Source organism: Pogona vitticeps, chromosome 3 (assembly GCF_051106095.1).
Source record: "Pogona vitticeps strain Pit_001003342236 chromosome 3, PviZW2.1, whole genome shotgun sequence".
Classification (NCBI taxonomy): Eukaryota; Metazoa; Chordata; class Lepidosauria; order Squamata; family Agamidae; genus Pogona; species Pogona vitticeps.
In genome coordinates, this window is record NC_135785.1 from 174,997,904 (window position 1) to 175,012,260 (window position 14,357).

The 14,357-nt window shown below is 40.0% G+C and overlaps 1 protein-coding gene across 3 annotated transcripts in view; it reads left to right on the plus strand.

The window, feature by feature from the left end:
• The window catches only part of GABRG3 (gamma-aminobutyric acid type A receptor subunit gamma3), a 401,625-nt gene that overhangs the window by 373,277 nt on the left and 13,991 nt on the right, over nt 1-14,357 (plus strand). For 2 of the 3 annotated variants that reach the window (XM_020796824.3, XM_078390341.1), the window contains 3 exons: nt 2,748-2,900; nt 10,148-10,344; nt 12,370-12,399. In XM_020796824.3, coding sequence (XP_020652483.1) covers nt 2,748-2,900; nt 10,148-10,344; nt 12,370-12,399 — 380 coding nt within the window. The remainder of the gene's footprint in view (nt 1-2,747; nt 2,901-10,147; nt 10,345-12,369; nt 12,400-14,357) is intronic. The other variant, XM_072994442.2, reaches the window with a different exon arrangement.

Here is a 14,357-nt window from a genome sequence, read left to right on the forward strand (position 1 = left end):
AGTCAGAACAGAAAGGCCAAGTATCTCTAGCCCTCTATGGCCAGTGCCTCTTTGAGTTAGGATTACCTACTTAGAAAGCACCAAAAGCTAAGGTAATGAAACAACTTAAATCCAAGTGCCTTGAGTTTCATTATACTGTTTCGTTCGTTTAGTCGTGTCCGACTCTTCGTGACCCCATGATACTTCTTATTCAATTAGGTCAGGGATAAGTGGACTTCAGATCTGTTTTGTTTCTTTCTAGAACCCCATGATTCATCAATCAGAGCCAGGTGCTAATGAAGAGCAAGGTGTTGATTCCTACAAATTTGTTTTCAGTAACAGAAAAAGGATATGAGCTCACCAGCCTTTTACACAAAAGCCTTTGTTTGGTGATTGCCAATCACTACCAATTATAACAACTCTCTCACTCTGTGTGTGTGTGTGCGCGTGCATGCGTGCGTGCGTGCGTGCGTCTTGTGTTTTGGGACAGAGGTCATTTTATTGTTGCTAATTTCATTGTCGCAAGTAGGAGTCAGAAAACCTTGCTGAACCATTGGAAATCACCCAGAACTCTAATAACTTGTCTCAATCTAATTTCTGCCCCCTCCTGCATCACACCATCATTTCATTCCATTTCATGTTTATTTAAGCTAAGATATAAAAGTCACCACAGAGAATCTGCATTCATGTGTAGCCATGACAATAAGTTCAAGTATATTATCATTTTAGATCAACCTGTGTGATTAATCTTTGTGTAACAATACAGCTCAATAGCGTTACTTGTGGAGTTCTTAAACATATTTTTCTCTAGAATGTGTATGTGTTTTAATCCATTTGCTGGAGCCATAAGAAGATGAGGCACTTTAAAGAAAGAAAGAAATCTTGAATTTCAGCTTAATGGGAGGGAGCCATAAGCACAGAAGGTTGCAGGCATGAAAATTGCAGTCCATTGTATAAAGAGAAAGAAATAAGCAGTTATGTTAGAAAAAAGCTGAACAGAAGGAGAATGTGCTTGTAAAAGGAAATGAGAAGAAAAAGGTAGATAGCTAGCCTTGAATACAATTGCTGGTTCAGGCTCTTAGCGGTGAATCAATGTGGTTATTTGTCAGCAATGAAATATCATCCTCATCTGCGGATCTTTATTGACCTTTTTTCACATTAGCACCACAATAGTTACTGTGGGTTTCTGCACATGCACATACACCTCCCAAAATATTTATTTGTCATATTTATAGACCACTGTTCATGTTCAAAACAATTCAAATGTGAGAAAGAAAAGACCAATCCAGTGAAACATCTGACAGAAAAGCAGTGACAGCAGAATTGGGATGAGAAGAATACTTGCTAAATTCCCAATTCTCGCTAATGTAGGTGTCTGAACAAAAGAAGACACCTCAATGATGTATTTTCAAGTCTCACAAGATTCCTCCCGCTCAGCCAAGAGGGAGACAAAGACCTCCTTTTTCCTTCAAGGGCTCTGTAATGCCCTCTGCTTTTAAGAAGCAGGCCTGTAAACATATACACTAGCAAGCACAACATGCCTGGAAAATTGGATTATATTGGCACCATGATATAAATAGGCAAAAAAGTTTTAAGACCCCTATCTATTGCCTCAAATTCTTAAATAAATCAGCAGGAGTATTCACTTGAGGTATGTAATTTAAGCAATTTGCACAACTTGCACAAATTCTCCCATGCTTTGCAGTTGCAGGGGTGGGGTCTTCAGGGGTGTAAGGCACCTTGAAACAAGGCAAAATTACCCAGCAAGATTGCTAAATGAGACAAAGGGATTTGCTGAGCTGACATATACTTTGGCAAAAAAAAGCTTTTAAATTTTTGGGGCAGGGGATAAGTTGGGGTGTTGAGGGTCTGTTTAAGCCCACGGGAGCTACACATCTTCCCTGCATATTCTCTTGGCACAGATACAGCTCACATGTCCTCAAAATCTTTTGTCTAGATGCTTTCAAATATTAGAATTCTATTCTCTCAAAGAAATAGAAGTCGCTCTTCTCAACGAGTTAGTGTGCTTGAAACTAAGCGCACTGATTTTAAAGAAAATTTACTTTCACATAATCGTGTCTAAGTGCATCACTTAAAGAGGAAGTCTTCCAGCCCCTCAATGCATCACTGTTCCACAGCAACTGCATTGCTCCACAGTAAGATTGTAGTCTTATAGCCACTTAGCTGGGAGTAAGCTCCATTAAACTCAGTGGGTCTTATTTCTGAACAGACATGCACAGGGTTACTCCATTAAATCCATTTCCTTCTTAGATTTCAATTTAGGCTCCACAAATTAGGATATAAAGCTGTTCTGTGAAACTAAGGCCTAGAGGCCTGAGGAGAGAGACTCTCAGAAATTCTCAGAGCGTCATCCTGGGCCACTTCATATCACACGCTGCATGCCTTACGGAATCATCTTCAAGGTTAGCATACGTCTGGGAAGGTGTTCCTATACCAGTTTTGAGAGCTTTAAAGTTGCAATTTATGTTGGTTGGTGTCAAATTCAAAGTGAACTGTCATTTTTGTTGTAGGAAATATTAAATGAATATTAACTTGAGGGTCTCCCTCCAGCCTCTTTGATCTTGACATCCTCGTTATAAAGTCATTCTATATTTAGGCAGCTTTGATGTCTATGATTGTTAACATACCAGGTGATTGTTGAAAAATACTCTGTTTTCTTTTGCCTGAAACCAAGACTCCCAGTGAGTTGTAAACAAGCTGATGCACACCAGTTATCAAACAGTATGATTTTGTTGTCATTGTTGCAGGTGATTATATAGTCATGACCATCTACTTCGACTTAAGTAGAAGAATGGGATACTTCACTATTCAAACATACATTCCCTGTATATTAACAGTTGTCTTATCCTGGGTATCGTTTTGGATCAAAAAAGATGCCACACCAGCAAGAACAGCCCTAGGTAAGAGCTTTGTGGGTGGGGAGAGGTGGGATTCTGCCTGATGTATGTGGATCTAGATTCTTTTGACATAAAGAAATGCTTTCTAACTTACAACAAATAATTGTTTCATGACCATCTACTATGCAAAGAAATTCACCTTGTAGCCCTATTCTCCCCTGCCTCCCAGCTGTTCTCTAGTCCCAAGATGGCTATGTTTGAAAAGTAGCAAGTCACGTAGCTCACTATTCCATTTGCACCCATACCAGCAGTTGCTGTTCTCTAAGTTCTCCCCTAACTACACTTCTAAACCTCTATAGGGAGATTTATTTATTTACTTATTTATTTATTTGATTTGATTTGATTTGATTTATACCCCGCCCATCTGGCCTAAAAGACCACTCTAGGCAGCTCATAACACAGTGGCCAGAATCCTCTTGCTCTTTACCACACGTTGAGGAATATCATGGAAACTGCTGCAGTGAACTGACAAGCTGCCAGCTACATGTCAACACATGATTGGATGCTTGACCAGGCACGTGACCAGCATGCAACTGGCATCTCATCTATTAGCTATGCTGCCTTCCACAATGTCTCTTCCAATTTCTTGGTCCTGTCGCCCTCACAGGTGCATTTGGTGAAAACAAACTGCTCCCAAATTATGGAGGTCCCTCCCACTGGAGACCAGGCTGGTCCCTCTTTTGCCATCCTTCTGCAGGCAGGCAGAGACCTTTCTCTTCAGGCAGAACTTTTGTCAGTAACTGGCTGCCTAATAGAGGGTTCTTATGTTAACAGAATTGCTGCTTTTTTGTTATTTTGATGTTTTTCTTGTTAGTGCTTTTGGGAATGATTTTAAACTGTTTTATCCGCTAGCTTTTATCCATTATAATATTTTTAAATATTGTAATAATTTATTGTTTTTTAGCTTTTAATATTGAGGTGAAGCACATTGGATGGATGGATGGATGGATGGATGGATGGATGGATGGATGGATGGATGGATGGATGGATGGATGGATGGATGGATGGATGGATGGATGGATGGATGGATGGATGGATGGATGGATGGATGGATGGATGGATGGATGGATGGGAGGTTTTACTAAATGCAGGGCATGTCTTGATGTGGAATGAGAAAATGGATGAGAAAAGGAAACTTTGTGAGTACTCACTGATAATGAGCTCCCAGTCCATCCCAGTCCATCCCAAGTACTTTCAGTGTCAGTAGGCAGTTAACTCCCAAAGCATCAGGTAAATAACCTTCATTATGCCTTCTTCACACATTGGGAGCAATGTTGGGGATATAAGTGGGTTTGGCCATGCTTTTGCCATCTTGGCCAAAATCAGAGGGATTTGCTTCCCCTTGCCCAACTAGTTCCTTACTCTTAAACCAAACCATGGAAATGTTACATTTTCCTACAACCATCATAGCCACTGGCCCAGACTGTACCCTTTGAAAGTGGTGCCTTGTACTGCATGACTGCTTACTTTATATATATACTGCAGCTCATTATCAGTGAAAGCAGCAGGTCACCAGAACTCATTGGAAAAAAATGGTCTCTGCTGTACCAGATCTTTTATTCTCTGTCCCAGTAGCCAGTTTAGGAATTGTAAAACCAGATAGCATGGTGGTGGTGGTGGCAGCAGCTACATATATGTGATGCCCCTGAGATGTGCTTACCATACAGGGCTGCGTATATCAGTGACTCTTGGATATTTTATACTCTGCCAACCAGTCCTCCAAAGAAACTGGGTCCACCATGATAGAAATAAAAAGTCCACTTTTTCTAAGAGGAACATTTAAAAGGCACGGTAGCAAAAATGATATTTCTATTAGTCATTGAAAATTGCAACAATACTATGAAGCATTAATTTTACTGCAACATGTGAGCATGCCAAATGGAACATATGTTCATACTCTGGATTGATAACCTGTAACAGGTGAGGTCAGTAGGAGCCAGGACTTCACATCTGCAGGAGGATGCATGAACTAAGGAAGAGTTGAGTTCTTAGTAATTGTTAAGAAAACTGGACACCAAATATGGTAAATGTACCACTGGTTGAGAACTAGTGGCCTAGATTAATAGTAAACAGATATAAGAGAGAAGACGTTCGTGATTTGTCTCAATGTGATTCTGTTGACTTGACAATGTTTATAAGCCCTGAGATACACCTTTCAAATCTTTGCTATTTTCCTCACTAGTATATTGGAAGATGCCAGTGGTTGGGGACCAGGCACTGCTAAATTTCCTTCCTTCCCTTAAATTAGGCATAGCAACAGAGGCAAGGCAGGATCAGACACAGCTGTGAATAGTTTGCGTCTCTTGAAAGTACGGCAAAATGACACAGCATGCTCTTGAATTGCGTTTTCCCAATGCTTGACTTTTATCAAAGAACAAAGATGGTGTAAATGTCAAATAGCTTCGTGCAGCAAGGAAAAAAGCCTCTGGCCTCAGCTTTCCAAAAGCACCTTGCCACTCATGCTGCACCTCTGTCGCCAATCTGATTATAGGGTAACAGAGGTTAGAAGTTTAATCATGACATGGTATTATCTTAGAAATGTTTGGATGCCTTCCTTAATCAACAGACAATCTAGAAAGTTAAAGACATCCAGTCAAAGAAGTTGCTCAAAACAGTATTATTATTATTATTATTATTATTATTATTATTATTATTATTATTATTATTATTATTATTATTATTATTATTATTATTATTATTATTATTATTATTATTATTATTATTATTATTATTATTATTATTATTACATGGTCATTGAAATCCACAAGGCTGAGGGGACACAATAAGTTGTTTGTCCTTCCACCTTGCAACCTTTCACAACAGCAGTTGTTAAAAGAGAGCTTGGGAATGTGCAGCCCTCCAAATACTGGTTAGCATCCAGTATTCATAAATCCAAGTAAGTACAATACAAATCCCACAGTTCTAAACTGAATTTTTAACTGGTTTAAATAGTTCTAAAGGAATCAAGTTCCATTAGTTCTTTTAATGTGGTTTTCTTGATTGTAACTTGTCCTAAAATCTGCTGATATAAGATAGGTTAGAAAGAGAGAGAAAGAGAGGGGAAATCAGCCCCAGTCAGCTTAGTGAGAGAAATAATAGGAACTGAGGTGTATAAGCCTCTGAAGGACTATATCTTCCCATCCACACACTAGACTGTCAGACACACCTTATTCTTAAGAGAGGTCCCTTCATGCCTTTTGTCCAACACCTGAGGGAAGACATAAGACAAAAACTATTAACAAAATTAGAGCGACTACTTTCTCAGTTATAAGAGCAAAAATTCAACTTTTTCCATTGTTGGCATATCATTTATTTCTTTGTGAGGGAGGTAGTTAATCCATTGAGAAAAACAAAAACAGTGTCTTGTGGAACCTCTTGGTCTGGTAAGTTTTATTTGGAATAAGCTTTCTGATGACACTGGCAGTCCAATAAAGCTGTTAGTCTTTAAGGTGCCACAAGACTCTCCCTGGTTTTTGCACATCATTTTAAGTGCCATTTGCGCGCGCGCGCGCACACACACACACACACACACACACACACACACACACACACACTCACACACACACACACACACACACACACACACACACACACACACACACACACCAAGCATCCTATTTGCAAGTATTGTATCAGCCAAGGTGAGAGCTGGAAAAGAGCACCTCCCATTGTCCATTCAGTCAGACCACTTAGGCTCCAAATGCCTGACCAGTTAAATCTGGATTGTGGGAGCTCCAGCCTTGACACTGAATACATCCTACTCCATAATCCTGCTCTGCTGGAGAATGAGTTAGGTGTGCTGGGGGTGGCTTACTGCCCCTGGCTTTGTCTTCCCACACCTTTTCTGTTATGCCTAAGGACTAGTTGTGTAATGTAGCTTGAAGGGTCAAAGCTCCTGGATTTTCTGATTAGCAGGAGCTGTGACATCATGCACCACCACCACCCTCAGGTTTCTCTCTTCCTTCTTCTTTAGCTACAATCTCACAGTAACTGGGAGAGAAATGGGAAATCCAGCTAAATACTACCTTGGGTGAAGTTAAGATTAATTATCATTGAATGTTGGTGGTCTAATAAAGGTATCACCTGCTCTTGCATTTGCATTCTTTTAAGGACAACAGAACCTTTTTCTATTTTTGCCCCAGGAACTGTATGTTGTTGCAGTCTATCCTTGTCATAATCATTGGGATTGGATTTGACTGTGGAATTAAAGCCCATTACCTTATGAAGAAAGGAGATGCCAAAGAGTACAATAACTGTAGGACCATTGCATTAATTTCCTGCTTAAACCAAATGATGTTGAAGATTTTGTAACAAAAGATTTCACTATATATGGAGTGAGAAATGCCCAGTGGTCAAACTGGATTCAGATAATGAAGAGGCGCAGAGACCCCATTGCAAATATTGATTGGCTAATAGAACATACCACAGAATTCCAGAAGAGGAGCAATCTATCCTTTGCAGATTACAGTGGACCCTCTACTTACAGAATTAATCCATATTGGAACTGTGGCTGCAGGTCGAAAAGTCTGTAGGTCGAGTCTCCATTGACCTACAATGCATTGAAAACCGATTAATCCCATAACCAGCTGTTTTTGTTCCATTTTTGTTCCATTTTGTTTTTTTTCTGGTCTGTAGGTCGATTCTCAGGCTGCAAGTTGAACCTAAATTTTGCCGCCAGAGAAGTCTGTAACTTGAAACGTCTGTAAGTTGAGCCATCTGTAAGTCGAGGGTCCACTGTACAGCAAAGCTATAGACTGTGTGGATCATGAAAAGCTATGGAACTATGAAGACTAATTGATTCAAATCAGTGTAACATATCAGAATCCAGACACAGGGAGTGTAAATATGTCTCATACTGGGGATTTTGATCAGAAGTAGCAAAGAGTGTCTGGTTCCAAAAACGTTGAGGGAAAAATTGTTTTCTATACATAGCCAAAGGCTACCTGCTGAAATTATTCATTTGTTTCCTCGTCATTATTGTTAATTAGTGAGAATGAATTTGGAGAGTCATGGAGCCAAAAGCTTCCCAAGTGTAACTCCATTAACCCTAACTGAAAAACATCACAGGGATATTTCAGTTGGTGAAATTAATTAGTGAAATGCTAGCACTGTTGGCAACTGCTCTCTGTTGTTTGAAGTTAAGGTTTCATCCCCCACAGCAGAGCCATACCTGATACCATTTATGGTGAAATAGCAAACACCGTCAGAAACAAGCTGCTGGGTAGGGAATACAAAAATGAAATAATTCATTGAAACATATCTGAAGCTCTCAAATCACTTGATTAAGGTATCGTTCTATATTTGCTGCCTGGAGAATATTGGCCTAAGGCCAAATTAAGCAAAATTAGATAAGGAGGCACTTATTCAGGCTGACAAGGTTTTCGACCAGAAGGTTTGTCCTCACTCTTTTCCCCTTGTTCCACTGTGGTTATTATTGGCTCTTGGGTGATTTCTAGTTTACCCCCATGGGTCTGCATGTACTGACATGATGGAAAGCAAAGTACTGCCTTTGCGTACAGCTGACATTGAGGAATTACAGAAGGATGTAAGGAACTATCTTACTCCTAGCCCACGTCGTTTTTGTACTTTTTCTCATTTCGTTTCAATGTTCATCCTCAATTCCAGAAGAAGGTCCTTTCCAACGATGTATTTAAATGAGTGTTTTAATGCTCATTTTAAATGTGCGTTTTGTTTCAAAATACACGATTTAATGTATAATTAAAACGCTATCAAAATGTGCATCTCAGTAGGTTTTAAAATAAGAATGCTGTTGATATATTCAGAGGTCTGCAAAATCTGTTGGCTTTCTGATCTGCAAAGAATCCCCCACCTTCACAGATCCACCCACCAATCCCTAGCTACATAGACCTAGCAAACTGGAAGCAGAGATAGGAACCTTCTTTGAGACTCTCCCCCAACCCACATAGACTGCGGGACAATTTCTCTCCCATTTTGTTCCTCTGTTGGGATAATCAAGTTCAATCTATTTTGTAGTGACTGCCTGATCCCATTTTGGATCACTGGCAGGAGCTACTTTTTTCCTATCTTTCAGGTGGGTTGGTCATAGCAGGCCAATGTAGAGCACAGACATCCTCTCCTCTTCTGTTGTCCATTCTCTGAATTTTTTAAAAAAGTGCATTTCAGTGATACTTCAAATGCAGGCACCCTCATCTGGCAAGGAAATGCTGATTGTTCAGCTAGGTTTGTGGAAAAGTTAACCCTTCTTTCCCAAGTCTGGGTATGAATTGAAGGGTCACATTAAATGTCATACTGTACTCCCAAGGACCCTTTTGAGTCCACTCCAACTTTGGATGATTTTGTTGTCTAGCTGCCCTCTAAGTACAGTACATGGGGTGGGAGCCTATGACACCAGTTGACCTTCACCCTTAGCCTGTGCATTCAGCTGCAGGTAAGAAAGAGTTCTACATATGTAAAAGGAATCCCTGGCCTGACCACACACATACAGTATCCCTATGGCTTAGAAAGTAACATTTTTTAAAAAGTTATTCCTGTTACTCATACAGGTGATTATTTTACTTGTACTTCATTACTTCTGAGTTTTGCTATAGTAGACCCCTTTCCTCCCATGAGACAAACCTGCTGATATTGCTTGCACTTAATTTCAGTAGTATTCATATTTATAATTAACTACTGTATTAGTATTGGCATTAGCTTGCAGAGTTGTAAATGACAGACACCTGACCCACTGCCAAGCCTTCTGAGATTTATAATCACTAAGGGAAGCTTTGTATATAGTGTCCCAGAGTAGTGCAGACTGGACAACTATCCCTTGTAGCAGGGCTTTCTCCGGGGTGGCCCCCTAGTAATGGTGCTCTCGTCTACGATCAGAAACCCCATTGCTCCCCACATTTTTGTCTTTCAGAAGCCAGGTAAAAGTATATCTATTTTGGGGGAATAAGCAACCAAGTACTCAGATTGGTTTTTGTTTTTGTTTTTTTACTATTGCTTGTCTTGTGTTTATAATATTTTTAGCAATTAATCAATGCTTTTAGATATTTGTAATTTAGATACGTGTGGTTTGTATTAGCCACCCTCAACTCTCTACTAAGAAAGGACAGGATGTAAAAGGAAGGGGGGAAGTAAATCATTTTCTGTGTATCATTTACCATCTGTCAAAACTGTAAAAAGTTAAGCCTTGTACTGCAACAGGACAATGATTGAATCAGGTCCATTAATGATTGACCTTTTCTCCCAACAAACACAAGAAAAACACATGTTTCTCTCTACAGGCATCACCACGGTGTTAACCATGACAACTCTCAGCACCATTGCCAGGAATTCTTTGCCCCGCGTTTCTTACGTCACTGCCATGGATTTGTTTGTGACTGTGTGCTTCTTATTTGTCTTTGCTGCTTTGATGGAGTATGCCACCCTCAACTACTACTCAAGTTGCAGGAAGCCACACTGTACAAAGAAGAAAAAGTCGGTAAGGTGAAATGTCATGCAGGGGACAAATCTTTTGCACTAACAGATGCTGGGTAGTATCTAGTCTTTTGTTCCTTGCATACAAGCTAGTGCTATTACACAGAGAATGGTGGAAAGGTTTCTGAAATTGATGAGAGAATGTGAAAGGAACATCAGCACAAGAAATATACAGGGTACATGATGACCTGGTGTCAGGTTTGAGTGGTATCAAGCTCCTTCCATCTAGCAGAGTAAGCATAACAGAAGAATTCAGGAGGCTGTATCCTAATGGGTCTGTCCAGTGTGCAAAATAGGGAGGAAAGATAAACAGGTTAATAAGAATTTGTGGAAACATGAGAGTGGTTCTCGGACAGTGAAATGGCCCTGGACTTGAATCATGTCCCATCCCTGCTAAGGGTTCATAGTTTCATCCCTCTACAGTTCTGTTTAATTGTCCCCCAGTTAAGAGAATGCGCTTTGATATTTTTCAGTTGTTGTTGACTTCTTTTATTTCCCACATAAACGAATAGAGTATGATGCAATGCTGTTGTCAGGAAGGCCCTTCATGGAAATGTGAGGCACCTGCCCATCACTTCTTCTCTTTTGTGTTTACAATGGGGAGCAGGTGTGTCTCTCATATGAAAGGTTTTCTGGACTGCTTTCCTTTGTTCCTACATGCAGGCCAATCTGAAGAGGCAAAGAGCAGGAAATAATGCAGCATGTCTAGAATCTTTTGGTTTGGTTCCATTTGCTTTTGCAAGTGGACACTGACAAATATTTTTGATATCCTGCGGCAGCAAAAACAAAACAAAACCTGGTTTTGTTCTGTGAACAAATGAATGGCTATTCACTTGAAACCGGAATGCAGTACATAATGTCTACTGGGCAGATATAATAGCCTGATATTGATACAGTTAAGAGCCAGGGTACTGTCAGGATATGAAGCTATTTAAGCATTGTTGACATAGTAATTTTTCCAACTTATGAAATAATAAGACACTGCCCTTTCTGCCCTTATAGCAACATTTGAGCATTATCATTCCTAGGTCAATTCCTAAGACAATGACCTAAGGTTGTTCTTTTTTAAGTCATAGGAAAAGAGTAAACTGTATTGCTTCCAGCTCAAAACAAAACATCAATATCTGAGTGTTTTAGGAGTGGCTGAGGAATACATAGATTTGTCTCTGAGGTAGTGCTGTGGGCAATCTTTTCCAAAAACTGGAGAATTTAATTTTTTGAGCTGCATCTTCCAGAATTTCACAGCCAGCATGGCAACTGGCCATGCTGGCTATATTAGCCCCCCCCCAAAAAAACCCTAACTTTTAATATCTCTGATGCTTTCTCTTCCAATAATTTAAAAACAGAAGTGAATTGAGTGGATTGTGCTTCAAATATCATACATTAAGCACATACTTTAATGCTTCTCTTCAAAGTCAATGGATGTTAACGATACAGTAGAAAGATCCATGGGGTTTCAGTCCCACCCCACCCCACCCCACCCAAATGCTGAAGACCACAGATAAAACATTGAGCAAAGAGCATAAAACATTAAAAGCATAGTATGAAGTTCCCTCTCGTGGCCAGCTCTGAAAATACACATTGGCAATGTGTATTTCTGGGGGGTGGGGGGAATTTAATATTTTTGGGCAGTACTTACTGTATTTGTGGGTATTTATCCTGCAGATAGGGCAGTCTTACTGTATTTAATTTGAGCTGAACATTGCCATCAAATAGAACAATTCTATTTGATGTAAACTAGACAGACTTGACAGAACAATCCTGTGTATGTTTACTCAGAAGCAATCCTCTTTGAGTTCAATAGGATTTATCCCCATGTAAATGAGTTTAGAAATTAGAAAGGTAATGACACTTGCTTCTGAGAAGATATATGTAGGGCTGCACTGATAAGTTTCTAATGTGTTTGTTCGACTACACCTTTCAAAATAATTTCAGGTGCTACCATTATAAACATTATAAATATGTGAGGCATAATATGTGTAGTCTTATAAATCCTCCTAAGTTTTTCCTATTATTTCCTTCACTTGAGCTACCTGATGTCAGTTTTGGTCACATGATGGTGAGTATGGATTTTCTTTTAACTATTAATTAATTTAATTTAATTAGTCTGTTCACCTTTCAACTGTGCATGCTTTGTTAACGAAGACTATGCAATTGCTTTAGTTAAGCTCTTTGCTGACAGATTTCAGGAGAGGGCAAGTGCATACTCTAAGTTGAGAAGCTACTTTTTGAGCAGTTCGCCAAACCCTTTCATTCTGTGTGGTAATTCTGGGAATTTTAGTGTAACGCTACATTCCCAACTAGCCAAGGTGTCTGGTGGCCAGTTGATTTCACACTAGGTTAGCTGAAGCAGTGCTGCTGCACCTAAATTTCTCCTGGTCTAAGGATAAAGGAAATGGTTGAGGACAACCACTGTCCTGGCCTAAATTCATACCAATATGGGGACTGTGTTCCTGAGAACGAGGAGGTTTGAGTTTTTTAAAAATAACTTGGCTACTCTCTCATTCTGCCCCTTCTCCTCCTTTTTTGGCTGTTCTGCCAGAAGGATTTAGGTAATGCAGCAGGCCTGCTGGCAGATCTCTCTGCCAGCAGATTTATGAGAATGGCAGAAAGAGGTTCTGCCAGTTACAAGGCAGAAGGGCCATTTCTTCCAGCATAAGGGGATTTCTGCTTACAGAAGGCAGTGTTTGCCTTTTCCAAACCCTTTGTAGCCAGCTAGCCTTTCAGTTAGGATTCCACTGGTAAAAATAACTTTTCTAAGCTTTGCTGCTGCCATGGTAGCACCTCTTCCCTTTCTCATACCCTCCCCTCCTCAATAGAATCACATGCACCCTTTTTGTCTCTTTCAGTTTCTGTTCAGGAAGTTGATCTAAAACGCCCATCAAAGCAGGTGTCCCTCCACCAAAGGGAAAGGAAAGCATGCCCTAGAGCGCATCAACAACCTTAATGTTCAGGCTAATATAACAAGAGATTGATGTTTTATTTTCCGAAGTAACCCACCTTGCTTAGAATTAGCTCGAATAACCAGCTGGCATATTATTTACCTCCTCAATGCTGTATACTCAAGTAAAGAACTACATATCGGCCCAAATCCTTCTGAGTTGCTATGCAAATGGTATACTTTTTTTCCCTAGTCCCAAACATCTGGAGAGCATCAAGTTGTGACAATCTGATATAAACAGCTAGTGAAATTGAATCCAGAAAGGAAAGCAGCAAACAAGAGTTTGCCAAGTGCAATGAGCTTTTTTTCAGTTTTTCTCACATACTGCTCTCTCACTTAAACATTCTGAAATTTGAAGAAGCTTTCTGTCTAGGGAAAGAGACTTTGGAGTCCACACTAATGTAAATACTAGTTCCTACAACAACAACAAAAGTAAAAAAAAAATGTATGTGTGAAGAAAGATGACTTCCCTAGGATGACACCACTGCAGTCCCACATCACTTTCTTTTCATCTTCCTTACTCTCTACCCAAATTTTGGTAATTTGTATATATTCTGATCTCAAAGTAACTAAAATAAAATGATCCCTCATTCCTTAAAAAAAAAAAAGGCCCTGCATGCATACAAAATTAAATACCCCCAAGCATGCTTTATTGTCTTAACCCCTAGAGATGGGGGTGTTCGTATACGAATATGAAAAACCCCACACAGCTGGACTCAATCAGGACCCCGCCTCTGAGGCCAGACCATCCACTCACACATCCTCCCTGCATGGCTGCCAAGTGGCTAGATGAGCGGAAAGAGAGCAGCGCTCTGGGAGCGATTGGAAGGCTGACCAAGGCTGCTGCTGGAAGCATGAGTGGATGATCTGGCCCCAGGAGCCAGACCCTTGTTATGTCCACCTGTGCAGGGGCATTTGTATTCATATATGAATACCCCCATCTATAATCAAAACATATACAATATGAGCAGCACAGAACTGGCTTAGAACACATCCAAAATGACAATTTCAACATGCTAAATTTTGCCTTGTTCTGTTTGACTTTGAGGGAATGAGGGAACATTTCAAACAGGTAT